Source organism: Aedes albopictus, chromosome 2 (assembly GCF_035046485.1).
Source record: "Aedes albopictus strain Foshan chromosome 2, AalbF5, whole genome shotgun sequence".
NCBI classification, from domain to species: Eukaryota; Metazoa; Arthropoda; class Insecta; order Diptera; family Culicidae; genus Aedes; species Aedes albopictus.
This window is the reverse complement of record NC_085137.1, coordinates 137,303,678-137,320,930: the sequence shown is the minus strand read 5'-3', so window position 1 is coordinate 137,320,930 and position 17,253 is coordinate 137,303,678. Positions and strand designations below refer to the sequence as shown.

General features: G+C 40.5%; 4 protein-coding genes across 4 annotated transcripts in view; 1 reads left to right on the top strand and 3 right to left on the bottom strand.

The window, feature by feature from the left end:
• LOC109410234 (uncharacterized) overlaps window positions 1-2,302 on the bottom strand; it is a 68,894-nt gene extending 66,592 nt beyond the window's left edge. Inside the window, exon 1 of the mRNA XM_029853534.2 lies at window positions 1,123-2,302. Coding sequence (XP_029709394.2) covers window positions 1,123-1,325 — 203 coding nt within the window. The 5' untranslated portion in view covers window positions 1,326-2,302. The remainder of the gene's footprint in view (window positions 1-1,122) is intronic.
• A 2,910-nt stretch (window positions 2,303-5,212) lies between these two features.
• Window positions 5,213-6,885, top strand: LOC115255416 (mitochondrial import inner membrane translocase subunit Tim21). The gene is made up of 3 exons (XM_029853528.2): window positions 5,213-5,339; window positions 5,623-6,157; window positions 6,651-6,885. Exons 2-3 carry the CDS (start codon window positions 5,624-5,626, stop codon window positions 6,786-6,788), a joined length of 672 nt encoding a protein of 223 aa, XP_029709388.2. The 5' UTR covers window positions 5,213-5,339; window position 5,623; the 3' UTR covers window positions 6,789-6,885.
• An 80-nt stretch (window positions 6,886-6,965) lies between these two features.
• On the bottom strand, window positions 6,966-16,576 carry LOC109417635 (transmembrane protein 231). The gene is made up of 3 exons (XM_029853529.2): window positions 16,118-16,576; window positions 15,916-16,047; window positions 6,966-7,499 (listed from the first exon to the last, which is right to left on the bottom strand). Exons 1-3 carry the CDS (start codon window positions 16,574-16,576, stop codon window positions 6,966-6,968), a joined length of 1,125 nt encoding a protein of 374 aa, XP_029709389.2.
• Window positions 16,577-16,614: 38 nt separating this feature from the next.
• The window catches only part of LOC109417637 (inactive hydroxysteroid dehydrogenase-like protein 1), a 59,718-nt gene continuing 59,079 nt past the window's right edge, over window positions 16,615-17,253 (bottom strand). The window contains exon 6 of the mRNA XM_062850502.1: window positions 16,615-17,248. Within this exon, the coding sequence (XP_062706486.1) occupies window positions 16,988-17,248 (261 nt within the window). The 3' untranslated portion in view covers window positions 16,615-16,987. The remainder of the gene's footprint in view (window positions 17,249-17,253) is intronic.

Genomic DNA, 17,253 nt, shown 5'->3' with positions numbered 1-17,253 from the left:
TTGGAACAAAGCTTTTTCGACTCCTTTTAGCGTCCAAAACAACTGTGCAAAATTTGGGAGCGATTGGTTGCTTCCCCGTATTCCGCATTACGATTGAAATTTGTATGGAATTTAGTATGGGAAAACGGGCTTTTTTGCATTTTTCTCTTAAATTGGAATTTTTCGTCTAAAACAATCTAACCAATGACGGTAAAGTATAGCCTAGGATATGCCGAAAAACTTTTCCGAAGACCGCAAAGTGATCTGACACATGTGAAAAAAGTTATAAGGTACAGATTGCCCGGTGGTGCTTAACATTTAACATGTAAAGGAATAACATCAATAATAAAATCTCAATTTTTGGCCTAAGTTACCAGGCGAATAACTTTTTTCACAAGCGTCAGATCACTTTACGGTCTTCGGCAAAGTTTTTCGGCATATCCTAGACTATACTTTAACGTCATTAGTTACATGGTTATGGACAAAAAAATTCAACTTATGAGTAAAATGCAAAAAAGTACGTTTTCCCATACTAAATTCCATACAAATTTCAATCGCAAAGCGGAATACGGGGACGCATTCAATCGCTCCCAAATTTTGCACAGTTGTTTTTGACGCTAATATAGGTTGAAAAAGCTTTGTTCCGGGTTGATACGATCAAATTTAAAGTTTCTCCATACAACGTTGACCCACTCTAATAGATAGATAGATAGATAGATAGATCTGCAGGAAGATCTCCAGCAATATTTCAAGGGTTTTCACCAGAAGCTATGTTAACAATTCGTTGGTAATATTGAAAATCTAATTATGAGGGTCAAGAACTCCGAAAGCAAAGCAAAGAATCCCTTCCGGGATCAACGAGTTCATCGGCCAAGAACAGCCGATCGTTTCTAGCCACAGAAGAACATGCAGCAACTGATAACAACCATTATCAGTCAGTAGTTATCGTCTTATTTTTGTAGCACAGCAGCTAGCCTGATAGTCTGATTGCTCAAAAAGTTCCATCATTCTTACCCACTAACATTCTTCAAATTCATTCCCCACTCTATAATCAACGGAAGCACCTCTCCCGTATCTCCATCAAACAGGCAGACAGATGAAACACGCTATCTACGTGTGGGTAATTATAAGGCCCGCACTTACCAGAACAGAATCCGCAACGTGTTGGCAATTAGCAGGGCCAGGCAGACGTGCAGCGAGAAGCCCTCCGGATCCTGCGTTTTCTTGATCTGCTTGTACTGGGGCACATAGGGAAGCACTCCGCCGACGACCATGAACGACGCGGACACGTAGCCCACGACGTGGCCCACCGTCAGGCCCAGCTCGTCGTTGATGATCCAATCCATGGCTGCGGCCGGCTGGGACTGGGTCGATTACCTATTTACACACGGCTTTCTTCACGGGAAGATAGATTCTGTTTGCCTGTTCTATCCCATCAGGGGTTCGATTCGTCGATATTTCACGGTCACAGCGATTGGCCTTCCGGTAGCCAAACAAGGAAACACCAGTGCTCACTGTTGGAAGCAACTTATTTGTCGCGTTTCTCGGTATGACAAAGACTTCCTCGAGATTTACTCAGAACAGCTGCAGCAGCTCCTTCTCCTTTGTGGTTGCTCAAAAGAGGGACGAACGAACACAAAAACAGCCTACGAGGCTTAACTCAAAAAAGAACGAAGATAAGGAAATAAATTACACCAATATGAGGGGCCAGCACTCAGCATAAAACGGAAGGAACACACTCCGATCGGTCGGAATGTTTGCAAAACAAAAAAGAAAATTTCTTCGATTTTTGCTTATCCTCTTCCTTTGCGAATCAATCAAACTCAGCGCTCCTTCACTCGAACGCGGCTGACAGTGAAAAGAACTATTTTCGCTTTATTCACGCAATCACTGTTTTCGTAGGCCGACGTTCCGACAATCGTAATCCCCAAAACACTCAATTTTCACACAATCCGCCCATAGTGCTCCGAATCCAAGCAATCCTCCACTCCAATTTATTTTTCTAAGACAAACCCCCCACGAATCTCGAAAAGCCGTCTATAATTTCGGCGGAAATCTTTTCCTCCGGGGAGTCGTAGGTCGTCGCGACTAGATTTTTCACTAAAACTCGATTTTTCCACTCAACTCAAAGCACCGTCATCACACTACAGTCTACAGTCAGACAGACTGCATCATCATCGTCGTCGTCGTCGACAGAATTCACACAACAAACCTCGGAGATTACTCTTCTTGAACTGCGGCTGAATGACCGATTCGCGATTTCAGCAGCACGACGGGGAGGAGAAGCCAAAGCCAACTCACTCTGCTGCTGGGGACTGAACGGACGTCGCTCTCTCCGGCTGCTCCGCAACGGAAACACAACGGTACTCTGCTGACGGACGGCTTCTGGCTTTCGTCAGACTCGCGACGCACCTGGCTGTTTGGGCACGTGTGAAATTTTTCAAGCAAACTTGCAATCGCTGTATAAATACATTCGCGTAGTTAACTAAAGTTCAAACTTTAACAAATACCTATAATAAATTTGGTCTGAAATGGTCAGATTACTGCTACCCAAGCTGCTAGCAGCAAAGAAGCTCTTTCAGAACTTTTCAAATGGGAAAATTTGATGAAAAGTTACTTTGAGCTCTCTTTGATTTCATTTGATGTGCTTATTTTAGGCGTTATCACGACGCCCGCTCTTGAGAGAGCCGTGCCTCCGCACCGACAGGAACGGAGCAAATGTTTATATTTTGATTTTTGTTTAATTTGGGAAGTACTAGTATAGCTGGTTTTGTTGTCAGTCGCGTCACCAGTGTTGCCACATTTTTTTCGGGTTTCATCTGTGATTTTGGTCAAAAAAATCTTTTTCATCTGTAGGAAATTTCAGAAAATCTTAGTAAAAATCTGTGATAGGTTAATGTCCCCAAAATCGAATAATTTTGAACAATTTGTTAAAAAAAAAACGGAAAACCTCGCGGAAAACAATGTGTTTGATCTCGCACTGTCGCCGGCGTCGTCGTTGGCTGCTTCTAGCATGCAGAGCGTGTGCAGAAGCAGCCCATTGAAGAGCCACACCGCTTTGAAACCGCAGCAGCCTGATTGTGCGTTGGGCTCGATACACGCAGCAGAGCAGCGCACCGCTGCTATTCACATTCATTTCAATTGTATTTATATTGTCCGTACTATCGCTGTCGCCTATATAAGCGACAGCGTGTTCTATGTAACTTTAGTTGTAAGTCAATTAAACCACCACAGAGCAGGAGCACTGCCTCTCTGTGGTGCGCCAATAAATCGTAGTCAAAGTAGTTCGTTGTTACCTTTTCCTCCGGGGGAATAAAACACAACGTGGGGCCTGATCAACCGCTGGACGAAACACAATGTTCTTAGAATAACGTCGACCAAAACACTCCCAGGTTGCATCTGAAGATCATCAGAAACCACAAGAACGTCGAAAACAAAGCGCCTGAGGCTTGGCCTAGGCCATCCAACTAAAAGATTTAATTTCTATTATTTAAATTTGAGTACCTGAAAATTATAATAAAGCTTTTTTTCACGAAAGTCATTGTCATTGTTTTAAAAATCTTAAAAATCTTTTTTATTGCAAAAATCTTTGATCTGTGATCACAGATATCTGTAGGCGAAAATGGGAAAAAATCTGTGTAATTCTAGGTAAATCTGTGTATGTGGCATCACTGCGCGTCACTGCTGGATGGCTGAAGTACTAGAATAGTTGTTCTGGATCAACAAAATAAAAGAGCCTAACGAGCCTGGAAAAACAAAAGCAGTTTATAAAAGACTGGGCCCCTGTCATCAATGAATTTTATCGAGCCAACATCTAAAGCCTGGAACACATAGCGTCCGTTCCGTTGAGGTTGCGCTTTTTTTGACAGTTTTCCCATGGGAAATGTGTCAAACTACTGTCACGCACACGCAAACGTATGCATTGTGTGCACACTAAGATTCAGATGTTCCAGCTCAGTAATTTTCACTGATGATGATGATGATGATGATGATGATGATGATGATGATGATGATGATGATGATGATGATGATGATGATGATGATGATGATGATGATGATGATGATGATGATGATGATGATGATGATGATGATGATGATGATGAATTAATATTCTAATTAACTATTATACACAAATTTTGAGGTTGGAAGTATAATCGGGAGTCACGGTCCAGTTATATTTCTCAGTGAAAACTGTCAGTGGCAGAAAAATGAGTGAATACCGTGTACCCCCGTTGGTTTGACCTCATCTAATCTGAACACTTTTTAATTTGACCCCCTATAATCTGCACATCGTTCAAACTATAAATGATGCAAACGTCATTCTGCTCATGGAACGGGGTGAAACGGAACGCAGAATCAAAACAAAACTTCAAAAAGGGTTACCACCAGTGTGTTTTTCGATGCCCACAGGGTTACTAGAAGTTCAAATTAAAAAATGAACCCCGTTGGTTTGCATGAGGTGTCGTTCAAACCAACGGGGGTAGACGGTAGGTGAAAAAATTCATTCATCAAAATGAATTTTATTTTGATCCTTCAGTTGAGAATTTTCAAAATTCACGTTGAATTTCACTTATTGAAAATGAAAATTTTTAACTCTGGTACCTGGTTCCGGCTTATTTCCGATTAGAATTTCATTAGATCAGATACCTGGAATCTCGCCTGAAACACTCCAAGGGGCCGGATGAGTTTCTTGCCTGTGTTACCCCACGTCTCCACTAGACAGAAATGTCTTGTCATTTTGCTGCCAGAAAGAGAAAACGTAACAGAAATGATCAACACCACTACTTTCCATGCAAACAGCGAAAGAACATTTCTGTCATGACACATCTGTCCAGCAAAATGGCAAGACATTTCTGTATAGTGGAGACGTCGGGTTAGGGAAGATTCAAAAATTACGTCCATCGTTTTACGGGATTTCTAGACCCCCCCTCCCCCCTCTGTCACGCAATTTCCCAATACCCAATACACGTACTGTCACACTTTTCTAGACCCCCCCCTCCCCCAAATGTTGGACGTAATTTTTGAACGTTCCCTTAGTACGCGTTCTCCTGACAGGACGTGTTACGATTTTAAATTTAGTCACGTCGGTTTGTTGACGGTGCATTTCAATAAATAAATATCGTCACAAAACGAAAACGGCGTAAGTAGTATTCTTCGGGTGTAACCGGATTACCTACCTATTCTTGTAAGTACCTTGCATTCAAGTTTGTCACTCATGTGTAGTGCAGTACTAGCTCCGCCTGCTGTCAACCGTTCAAAACAACAGTGCGGTGGGTGGGAAAACTTCGAAAAAAATTGTGAAGAAACTTTCTCAGAGGATTTTTATATTACTTTTGGCAAGAATTCGTGCTAGAAATCACGTAAGTAATAGATATAACTTATGAACTGATTAGATTTTATTAGTTGTAAATTGTTCAGACAAGAACAGATGTAAAAATTGATTGTAAAAAAATCAACCGGCTTAGCTTTGTTTACATAATTTATAGTCCCGTTAGGCTAGTCCGGACCTAGCTCACCGGATGAATTTTTTACAAAATTTTGATAATACCTAATAGAATACCCCATTAAGATGGCATTAGATATTGTACAAATACACAATTTATTCAAAAACTATTCCTATCTATATAACGTTTGCATTTACAGAATGTCCCTGTTGGCGCTTCGTCCTCTGCTGGCTAGGAACCGTTTCAGCACCCTCCCCCTTCTACGCATCGCAGCGACGATTCCAGTGCCTAAGCAAAGCCGATGCTATGCAACGGCTCAGAAAAGAAGCGAAACGTCCCTCTCGGCTGCCTCGGACAGAACCGATGTTTCCACCGATGTCCGACCGCTAGGAGAAAGAGTAAAGGAGAACACTAAAACTGCCAGCTACATGGGCGTTATCCTGCTGGGGGTCGGAGTGACTAGTGTACTGTTCTATGCCATTTTTAAGGAGCTGTTCTCATCCAACAGTCCGAACAATATCTACACGGAAGCGCTGGAGCGGGTCAAGGATGAACCAAAGGTAAAGGATGCCTTGGGGGCTCCCATCAAGGGATTCGGCGAGGAAAGCCGGAGAGGACGTAGGAATCATGTGGCACACACGACCTACGTGCGAGATGGAGTGCAGTACATCCGGATGCAGTTCTACGTGCAAGGAATTAGGAACAAAGCCACAGTGCATTTAGAGAAAAGATTGGTAAGTTGATGGGATGGGAGGTGAAGGTGGTCACTCGCTCGAGGTACGTCTATTGTCTCCTATTTATCGGGCATCCCATTTGTTCTTATATTGTTCCACTTGCTCTCTTCACTGAGCTTGTGACAAAATACTTGTGCGTAATCGTACAGTATTTGGGTGGAAACCTAGCTTGACCGTTTATCAGATGAGTTTCTTGTTCCATCAGTGTGGTAAATATCCGGCAAGCGTTAGTTGCTATGTTGAGAATATCGAATCAAGCTTCGATAGCTGGCGCTGCTTTCCAAGGCTTTGGAAACTCTCTCAACCATGCTTCAAAATCCATGACTGGTCCACTTGATCGATAAGCGTTGCTAAAATCCATTTTGTTTATCAGATACAATTTAATTTTCCAAACAAGTTGACTTTATTAATTAATTTGAGTTTCCACCGTAATATCAGCATTATCGAAACTCTCAAAACTCTTTAAAACATATTTCTATTGTACACATTTTAGAACGAATCCGGAGACTATGAGTATCGGTACCTATTTGTTCAGTTGGATTATTACCCACATAGTACGATTATACTGGAGGACAACCGTCTACAGCAAGACGCCCTAAAATCATTGCCGAGTTTGCAACCCATCGTTTGAACAGTTCCAGCGCAATACTGCCTCCAGTCTACTACTCTACGTTTTTGTAAATATATTAGGCTTTTAATGTTTCTTCCGGCTCTGGAAACAAAATGGATGTTTCTTTTTTACATGTACATAATCTAAATAGCGTTTTACAGTTTAATATACAAATTATCATGTTCTTCGAAAGCCGCCTTACAAAACTTTATCCTTCCACGGAACGACCTTCATCGCTCGGATCCAGTGACCGTCGAACATCAAATCCTTCAGCTTATCGGCCACCCACAGGAACACAATCAGCACCGAAAAGTACTGGGTCCAAAATTGGGCCACTTTCTGCCAAAGGGAAGCATTGTACAGCAGGGCAGTCTTCTGGACATCCTCCCCGCCGATCAACAGTTCAACCCGGATTTCCACGGTACCACTTCCATCCCGGGTCCACTGAGTGCGTGCTGGATCGAACCCATAGTAGACGGCATTGGACGATTCGATTCGATGCAGGATCCTTTCCGGTAGGAATTCCTCAACCGAGGTAAAGTTCTCGTTCGGATGGAAATTGTGGTTGAAGTGAGTTTTGATGTTACGCAAGACAAATGGACACTGTAGGGCGGTTGATTGAACTGCACGGAGGTGTCCAAAGTGCGAGATGACGCCGGAAGTGAATGACTGGATCGGCGGGCTTTGTTTGCTCAGAGAAATCATGGTGGGAATGGTGAAGTGACAGTTGCTCTGGAAGAAAAGGTAAGAGAAATTGAAGTGATTTTTTGTTTTTGATAAATTTAATTTATAAGGGACAGGAAAAAGTTTAAGTCAGTAGATGGACCCTTTAGACCAAGCCCACTCATGAGCTCAATCAAGCGTTTTAACGTTAAGTAGAGCCCCGAACAAAAAAGCGAACCGCACCGGTCGCTGCTAAGTAGGGCTCGAAAGCGAAAAGTTTACGTACGGTTCGTAGCAGGGCTTAGAATATAGAGACACGCAAAGTACGGTCTCTATCCGTAGGCTCGTGCGCTCTCTCGCGTTTAGCTCTCTGGGTAGCGTAAAGAGGAGACGAAAAAACATGAGTATGGATTTGTTGCCAGGTAGAGAATGATTTTCTTGTTTTGTATAGGGAATCGCGCCACTTGGGCGGTGGCTTCTATATTCGTCTGTAGGTAGGAATTTATTTTAGTTTGCATCAAATATTTGAAATTTTCAACCAATCAATATCATAGATCGTTACACGAATAACACAACAAATTGTCTGACATAGAATTGTGATAGAGTGACAATACAAACGCAGAAAAATAATGGATTAAATTGACAAGCTTTGCTTAAGTATGTTATGAATAAAGTTTTCGCTTCTTCGCCAATTTTAGGATCATGCATATCGAAAATGTATTGATTTTCTCTTAAAAATAGTTACGATTGCTCATAATCGCACCTTTAGTTTTTGATTCGGCCGATCGTTTCGAAACTAATAATTGAAGAAATGCATAGTGATTCAGTAAGTTTTGCTGTTTTAACACGTACATGTTTGAGCCGGGTTTTCTACGCAGCAAGTAAAGCTTAGTTTCGCACATTTAGAAAAATGTCCAAATAAATAACTCGCGAAGTTCGTTCCGACAAGTTTCAAAATTATCGTCATCCGACGCAGATTCCGGTGAGAAGATGTGCGTATTTTCTAACCCGAAAAGAAACTATTTGACGGTAATAAGTGACCACAAGGTTTTCTTTCTTCACTTTCCGGGCTGAGATCCTTCCGCTTTGAAAGAGCTGTGCCTCGCGTTTCGTTTTGTAGTGTATATTTCAAAAAGGCAAAAGAGTTTTGGTTTGATTGCTGTTTTTGAAAATGGTGGTCGTCAGTGGGTGGTTTATTAAATATAAATTTAAAAATATAAATTAAATAAACGAGACATTAGGAAGAAAGTGTGCGAAATGGGTAACTTCACCGTCCACGCATCCTTCCTCCCTTGTAAATTCGAGAAGTACCTTGCCGAAATAAAATATTCTGTACTCCAAGTAGGGGAACTTACGTATTTTCGGCAGTTTTGTTCTCTTCGTCATGGGGGGTTTTTTTAAACCTGTTAACCTCAGACTTGGCCTCAAATCCTTCCCAACCAAGCTGAGTTATGTGCCCAAATTTCAGGCAATTCGGCCCACAAAAACCCCCCATGACGAAGAGAACAAACCTGCCGATAATACCCTTCGTCACCCTATTTCGAAGAATCATCTTTGCGCGTAAATACAACGCAGTAGACCAGGCCGCTTTGATGCATGTGTCATATCTCTGATATGCTGCAAGCATCAGTATTGACAAGAAAAGTAACACGATTGCTTTCCAGGGTGATTTCGCGTATGTATGAGATTAGATAAGAGTAGTTACGATTTTTCAAAGATGCATTGACTGTACCTAACTCAACTCAGATATAGAAACACTACAGTTATTTCTTTTTGTAAAAACTAAATCATTCCGATAAAAATCTTAAAAAATATAGTCGAGCTGCCAAGTTTCACCAATTAAAATAGGGGGTGTGCAGGACTGCCATATTGTAGGTTCCTCGTTATAGAAAAAGCAAGGCGTTGGATGTTAAAATACAACAATTGTTGTATGAAGTGCCAAAAAGGAGAGTGGGCTCATTATGTACTTTGACAAATACGCAGTCTACTTCAAGCGCATAGAATCTGCTTCCAACAAAATATTCATATACCAGCATCCAAAAGATCGCAATATATATTAAGATTTGCGAGTGATGCTTTGTAACTAAAAGGTTGTGACTGAGTATAGAATTAGCTGATGTTAAAATACACGTTAATGAAAAAAGGTTGCGCAAACTTATCGCAGACTGTTAGAAGACAGCTTCTACTATGACCAGGATTCAAGAATCTTGACCTACGCGAAGTTGTAAAGGAGACAACTGCGTTATAAATGTGTTGGAAATGCAAGGGATGTAATCATTCAATAAACCTTATTATTAAAAAAGATGCTCATAATCTCAAATTCAGATAAATTTCTTGCGAGAAAGGCAACATGAATATTGAAGAGATGTATATTTTATACTGTTTTCAGTCTTATCCAAAACCCCATCTTTCATAATATGAGCACAAATTATTATACTGAATAAGATTTGCAATAACCCCATAGAAATACACAAAATATTGCGATGATTTACAGAAGTGCAAAAAACCGATGGTACGGAGAGAATAGAGACCACCGGTGCGCAAAGGCGACCGATCATTATTTTACTCACATGGAAACGAACGACCGGTGCGAAAATGGGTTGATAACGAAATTAAAAATCGTTGACGACGTGCTGTTGCGTGTGTAGTATTAAGCCCACGGGTGGGCTTGGTCTTACGAGTTTCAACACTTCATCAATATCAGTACTTTTTATCGGAATTTTCGTCAAACTAATGGATTTTCTAATGTAGGTGAACCAAACCTATTTTAAGCAAAGTGCTCCCATTTTCATACTACCGAATACAAAGCTAATAAGCGCTGTTTGTTTTGTTTTTCTCTTTTTGTATGTTTTGATAGCAGTGTACATACACCACACGATAACAAAAGGAATGGAAACAATCGGTGCTCATATCGGCTGGAATAGGATGAACATAGGGGCACAGGCTGAACAAGGGTAATCATACCCAATTTTTCAAATATGTTTGTAGTGTTTCTCTAGGACTACATCCAGAAATTCCCTGAATTTATATGAAGTTACTAAGGGAATTCATCAAGGACTTCTTCGTTCGGGAATTTATCGAGAAGTTCTATCAGAAATTCCTCTACAAACTTTACTGGCAATTTCTTCAGAAGTTCCACTGGAAACTCCTCTCGATAATCATCCAGAAATTCTCTTGGAAATTCCTGTAGAAGTTCGAAGCGGAAATTCTTCCGGAAGTTGCTTCGGGAACTCTTCCAAATGTTTCTCCGAGGATATTTCTTGAAGTTTCCTTGGGCAGAAAGTCTATTCCAAAATCTGTTGCAGAAATACTGATCTTTTCCAGAATGCTTCTGGAGAAGTTCTTTTGTAAGTTTCTCCAGAAATTTTTCCGGAAGTTCTTACACAACTGTTTCAAAATATGTTTCTAGGAGTTGCTTCGCGAATTTTTCAGAAGTTCTTCGGAAAACACTACCAGAAGTTCCTCCGTCAATCTTCCAGTAGTTTCTTCGAACATTCTTTCACTGGATTCCACTGGAAATCTTCCGCTAATCCTTATGAAAAGTTCCTCCGGCTCCGAGAACTCTTGCATAAGATCCTCTGGAAGTTTCCTGGAAGTTTCCTGAAGCTCCGTCAAAAATAACTTCGGAAATTTCACCGATGTGTCATCAGATGTTTTTCCAGAAATTCCATATAGAAACTCCTTCTGCACTTTTTTTTTTTCAAAAGTTAGTCCAGTTTTTTTCAAACATTTTCTATAAGCTGCTTCAGAAATTCTTCCGAATGTTTTCCGAAAATTCTTCTGGGAAAAATCTTCTAGGAATTCTTGGATGGCATCCATTTTTTGGAAATTCTTTCAGTTCTTTGAGGAAGATTTTCCGGAGTTCCTGCAAGGAGGGAATTTCTTAGTGAATACTTGCTCAGAATAATCCTTGAACAAATTTGAGACGGAGTAACTTACAATACTTTTTCCGGTAGAATAAAACAGCATCCTTCAAAAGCCAATTTGCTATTAATCTAGGAATGAAAGAATGCATTTATGTGTAAAGGCTCTGAATAATTCATGAATATGAAAACTCCACAGAGAATATATGAATATTTATTTTCCCGAAGTTATTTCTGATAAAGGCTTTAGGAACTCCTACAATCTGCTTTAAATGTTACTTTCATTGAATCTCTGGCTTTACTAAGAATTCAATGAGGATTCAAATTGTGTCTGAAAACTAGACGTAGGCTGCAGTATGTTTTGAATGATCCCTATGAAACACTTCTGCAGGTATTTAGAAACAAAAACTTACAGAATATTTTCGATCTTCCAAAGATATCCGAATAAACTGAAGAAATTGCCGGAGGAATTTCAATTTCTGAAGAAAACGTGGAAGAAATTATTGTAGGAATCCCGGAAGAAATTTCTGAAGAAATCTCGAAAATAACTTTTGGGGAATTCCGGAAGATATCCAGATAGAACTCCTGATGAAATATGAGAAAGATAATCCTGGAGGAATTCCAGATGAAATTAATGGGTGGATGCCGGCAAAAATTCCTGGAGGAGTCCTAAAAAAACCTGGATAAATCCTAGAAGGAAATCCTCGAGAAATCGCAGAAGTTACTCCCAGAAGAATCTTGGAAGGAATTTCTGAAGGAATCCGAAAAAAAAAACTCATAAAGCAATCCCAGAAGCAACTTCTAGAGGGATCTGAAAGAATGTCGGAGGGGTTTCCTGCAGAGATCTCGGAATGAATATCTGAATGAATTCCTGAAGAAAAACAAGAAGGAACTCCTGGAGGAATCCCGAAAGGGACTTCTTTAGGAAACCCAGAAAGAAGTTCTGATGGAATCTCAAAATAAATTCTGGTTGATATCCCTGAAGAGATGCCCGAAGAAACTGCTGGTGGAACACAGGAGAAGAAATCCTTGAAATAACTCCCGAAGGAAACCACGGATAAACTTAAAGAAAAACCTTAAAAAAATCCCGCAGAAGTTCCAAATAGAACTTTAGGTGAATACAAAAAAGGAGGAAATCTCAAATGGGATCCTAAAGGAAATTTTTGGAGAAATCCTAGAACGAAGTGCTGGAGGGATTTAAAAGGGAGGAATTCTCAAAAAATGTGAATCTCAGAAGAAACTCCTTGAAGAATTCCAGAATGAACTGCTGAAAGAGTTTCAGAAGAAACTCCTTCAGGGTCCTTCAAATGTCATGGTGAATTTTATTCAACTGAAACCAAATTGATATTCTTAACAGATTTATTACTGAGCAAACTAATATCTTTGGAAGAGCTCCTAGACTAATATGGTATTGAACTGTATTGGGAGCATCGATCCCAGGTCCTCGGCGTGATAGTCACGTGCTTTAACCATCACACCAGATCCACTCCACAGTCGGCAATATTTTCTTGCTATTGTTTTTCATAATATTCGTTAAACATACAAGTTATGATTCAAATCAGAACTAAGTTTTTAGTTTTTTTTGCGTTACTTGCAATTTGAAATGAAAAAAAATTGTTAAGGGAAGGGGGTGGGGTTGTTTAACAAGCTACGTCATTTATAAGAGAGGGTTCCAAATTTGTGACGAAATGCTACGAGGGGGGAGGAGGGTAGTAAAAATCGCTTAAAAAAGCTACGTCATTTATGGACGCCCCCAAAGTTGAAAACCCGTGTTGATTCGCGAGTCCATGTTAAAAACCGTGTAAAAAATACCTTAGTATATTTTCAGCACAGAGAAACAGACTTCACACTCCGCTCGCTTCCCATCGAACATATTTTTAAAGGATAATTCAAATATTGAGTAGTTGGTTGATTGACCACTCGCGACGTTGGCATTGGTTTTGCTCCTGTTTGACGTTTGCTCACTACCGCCATCTAGTGGTGGTCCGGCCAAACAAAGTACGATTACCATTGGGTGGTTTACGTTTTCGTAACGATGTTTTTTTTTTATAAAATCGTTTCTAAGTGTTACGTCTGTTTCTCTGTGCTTTCAGGTTCAGTTTTTAAAATGAGTCATAGGTGATTGAATCTAGATATGTCAAAATTACGTGTATGCAATTCAGTATCTTAATTTCAATTTTATATATCCCATCGATTTGCCTGCTTAGAGGACGTCTTCTGAGGACGATCTTAGGCGGTGTGCAGGAGAACGGTGTGTGGTGTTACTTTAGGCAGTTTCGTTCTCTTCGTCATATAAAATCGATGAAACTCATTATTGGCATACAGGGTGCGTGCGATATGTTTGCACAAAATCATATCGTAATCATAAAACACGTTTTAAAAATAATTCGACAATAGATCTATACTAAATGATTTTTTCGCGAACAATTGTGATTATTTCAATGATTTAGGAAGAAAAAAGTGGTCCTAATATCGCTAACCTTTTTTGAACGATTCTGAGAACCGCAATTGTGTTATTTTAGGTAAAACTAAAATATTTTTTGTACGAGGAGTTCCAGTGGTATCATCGTTATTTGTGCCGTTCAAAAAATATCCCATAAATTTGAAAAAGAGATTTCTAGAAGACGAAAATGCGAACAACTTCGTATAAAAATATGGAACAGCTGCATACTATCTGCATTTTCTCAGCTGTCAAGAACACTATGAAGCTGTTTTTTTCAGTGTAGTTGGGGGATTCCATAGGCTTGTTACCTACAAAAAACTACATCGCTGGAATGGAAGATAGCGGAGAAACAACTGGAAAAGTCGGAAATTCTAATTTGAGCAATATTCTACTAGGGCTGCTCAAACATTTATGAGAAAATTAAAAACTAAAATATTCTAAGTCTGACCACCTCAATTTGCTGTTTTAGACTCCCATAAGCTACAGCACAAATTTGAGCTGAATAATTATTAAGGTATCGCTCGACTAGTCTGAAGTTTATATAGTAAAACTGGTACAAATATGTGCAGGAATGGCATAGTTTTAGTTTTCTGCCACTAGATGGCACTGGAAGCGTTCAATAACCCTTATTTTTAGTATTATTATAGGGAATTCTATGCGGAACATCTTTGTTGAAGACCGCTATGTGATCCGATGCTTGCTAAAAAAAGTTGTACCCTAGACTTATGCCGTTTTTCTTTTTGAACCTGGGTTGGAACTGGATTGGCGGAAAATGTGTAAACAAACAAACTTTAGTACAAGCGAAACCGAAGTCGGGTTGGGGTTGAAACTGTGATCTCATCCAGTTCCAACCCAGGTTGGAACTGGATCAAAAAGAAAAACGGCATTAGTGTATCGAAAAAACAACCAGTTTTTGTTGACGCTATTCGATAATGTGTTAAAATCACCTCGTCAAAATTATTCAAATTATAATTTTTGAAGCATATCTGTATCATTACGTCTCGTGTATCATTATCGGGCTTTTACACATTACATTTTACTGATTTCGTCTAATTTACACAACAAATAGTAGAACCCGAAATGTTATTGGGCGCGTTAGTGTAAAACATAGGATCTGAAAATATTTTCTCATAACACCACGTTTTTGATAATTAATGGTTTTATATTTTTCACAGTTCACTAGAAATATGGTGCATTTGATGATGTGGGGTTTATATTTTTATTGCAACCCTTTGATGAAATATTCCTGTTTGAAGGTTAGTGCAAAATTATCGCACGCACCCTGTACTAAACTGAATCATCAAGGAGATTGGCAGACATGGCCAGATTCAGGGAGGCGGCTGCAGTTTATCCGTCGTGGAGGAGTTCTTATTCTTGACATAGTGTCCATACTGGGGCAAAGCCTGCTTCTCAGCTGCTCGCGTAGTGTTCTATGAGTACTTCCGCAGTTATTACCTGTGTACTTCCTCTGTCAATGGCCATTTCGCAAGTGTATACGTGTAGCAGGCACGAAGATACTCTATGCTCAAGGAACTCCAGGAAATTTTCATAGCGCGATGTTTTTGGACCGACCGGGAATCGAACCCGTCACCCTCTGCATGGTCATGCTGAATTACCCACACCTTTACAGCTGTGGTTATATGGGCCCTGACAAGTGGAGAAGTGTTCCAAGCAAGGCGACTGCAAAATTCCAGTAAGCTTGGTTGATATGCCATTAAAGACAAGGTTGGTAGAGTACAAAGATGCCCGCCACAATGGCCGCCTTTCATTTTACTCGAGTTTTCTCGAGCACAAATCTGAAGATGCATCAGACAAAATTATCTGAAAATGTTACTTGTTGTATGCTTACTCGCAGTGAACCCCGAGTAGCATTTTCCGAAAAATTTGTATGATGAATCTTCAGATTTGTGCTCGAGAAAACGCGAGCCAAAATGCAATTTTTGGCAAGTGGATGCTAGGGACCTCCAACTTAAATGGAGATAACAATGAGTTTTGACCATACTTTTCATGCCCACATTAGAAGAATGTGGTCTGTCTAGTCTAGTCTATACTATTCTAAATATTGTCTGTCTTTCTTTACTAAATATACGGTCTACCTCCCATAGAGTTATTATCTCCAATGTCTGTTGTCTGTTTTCCCCTCTATAGAAACACTACTTAATACTTGACCACCACTTACCTCAACTACCGCTTTCAAAAAGAAGTAGAACGTATAAAACACCAATCTCACCGAATCGTCAGGCGAATTGATCGAAACGGATGCACTTAGCTTATCTATTTTGCCATCCGTATTGCTGTCGTCTATCATTACCTGCAAAAAAAAATGACGCGGATTGATGATTTTCAAACTCCGCCGTTCGGCTCGGTTCCACTTCACTTACCTTGATGGCATTGCAGTCCTGATGGCTTTGGTCGTCCGTTAGCATGTTGTAGGATTCGTACGAGCTGCACGTGGTTAGGCGATTGACATTATCACCGGGGCGATCCATTTCCGCCAGGAAGAGATACTGGTAGTCGAAGTGGACTTTGGGCTGTTCGTAAACCAACCGATAGCGATCCCACAGCGTGCCGGGGTTTATGTAGGATATGACACAGTAGGGAAGGAGCAAGGAGAGTAGGACTATGAAGGCGGTTGTTAGCGTGGAGAGGGAACAAAGACGGTTTTGGTAGAGGATGTAAATCGATTTCCGGTGCAGACTGAAGAGCTGCATGATGACCGCGAATTGAAAGATTTTTTGTAATTTGATTTGGAAGAGGTGTTTTTGGCAAACAAAACGTAAGGTAGCAAAGCAACCGAAGTGTTTGGTGCACGGAGTCGTCATGGTAATGCACGTGTTCATCACAGCAGGAGTTTTCTCTATCGTTTCAAAGATGTCGCTGGCTTTTTCACTTCCTCTTTATTTCTAATGTTTGTATTTTCTGCATTGATTCACACATTCTCTTCAATCGCTGTGATCAGTCTTATGCTAGGTTAATCGAAATAGTAACGGTCGGTCATGACTATTTTAGGATTTTTTTTTGTGTTAAAATTGGTCAGAATCGATCAAAGGAGACACTCTAATCTTTTTCTGACCAATAAAAATAGAAAATCCTCTATTGCTTGAATTCGCAAGGAATCCGTACACTATAACCTAAGATCGGTAACAGGTAAAAGTTAGAAGTATACAAATGCAATGTTTCCACAATCAATACTTTACAAATCGGTGCATCAACAGAAAGCACCTACAGAACATACAACTTACGGCCACCCACTACTGTGCCTTAGCGACCGTGGCGGCGGTCTGCTTTTGCGCGTGGTGGTACTCCTCACGGAACTTCTTGTTCATGATGCCACCGACCAGCGTTCGCACCCACTCCGGTGATAACCGGATCAAACAGTACTGAATCCCGTGCGTCCAGTAGCCGGTGGTTTGTTTCGTTTTCCCGAGCGTGAAGACGGCGTACTTGGCGTACGATTCGGCATCCGGAATGAAGAGGCCACCCTTCATCAGGGTGGTGGAAAAGTTGTTCATCTGCG

Coding starts and splice junctions, on each gene's coding strand:
- LOC115255416 (XM_029853528.2), top strand. CDS start 5,624: ATGTCCCTGTTGGCGCTTCGTCCTCTGCTGGCTAGGAACCGTTTCAGC. Junction 6,158..6,650: donor TGCATTTAGAGAAAAGATTG/GTAAGTTGATGG, acceptor TACACATTTTAG/AACGAATCCGGAGACTATGA.
- LOC109417635 (XM_029853529.2), bottom strand. CDS start 16,576: ATGAACACGTGCATTACCATGACGACTCCGTGCACCAAACACTTCGGT. Junction 16,048..16,117: donor AGGACTGCAATGCCATCAAG/GTAAGTGAAGTG, acceptor TTTTTTTTGCAG/GTAATGATAGACGACAGCAA. Junction 7,500..15,915: donor TTTTGAAAGCGGTAGTTGAG/GTAAGTGGTGGT, acceptor CTTTTCTTCCAG/AGCAACTGTCACTTCACCAT.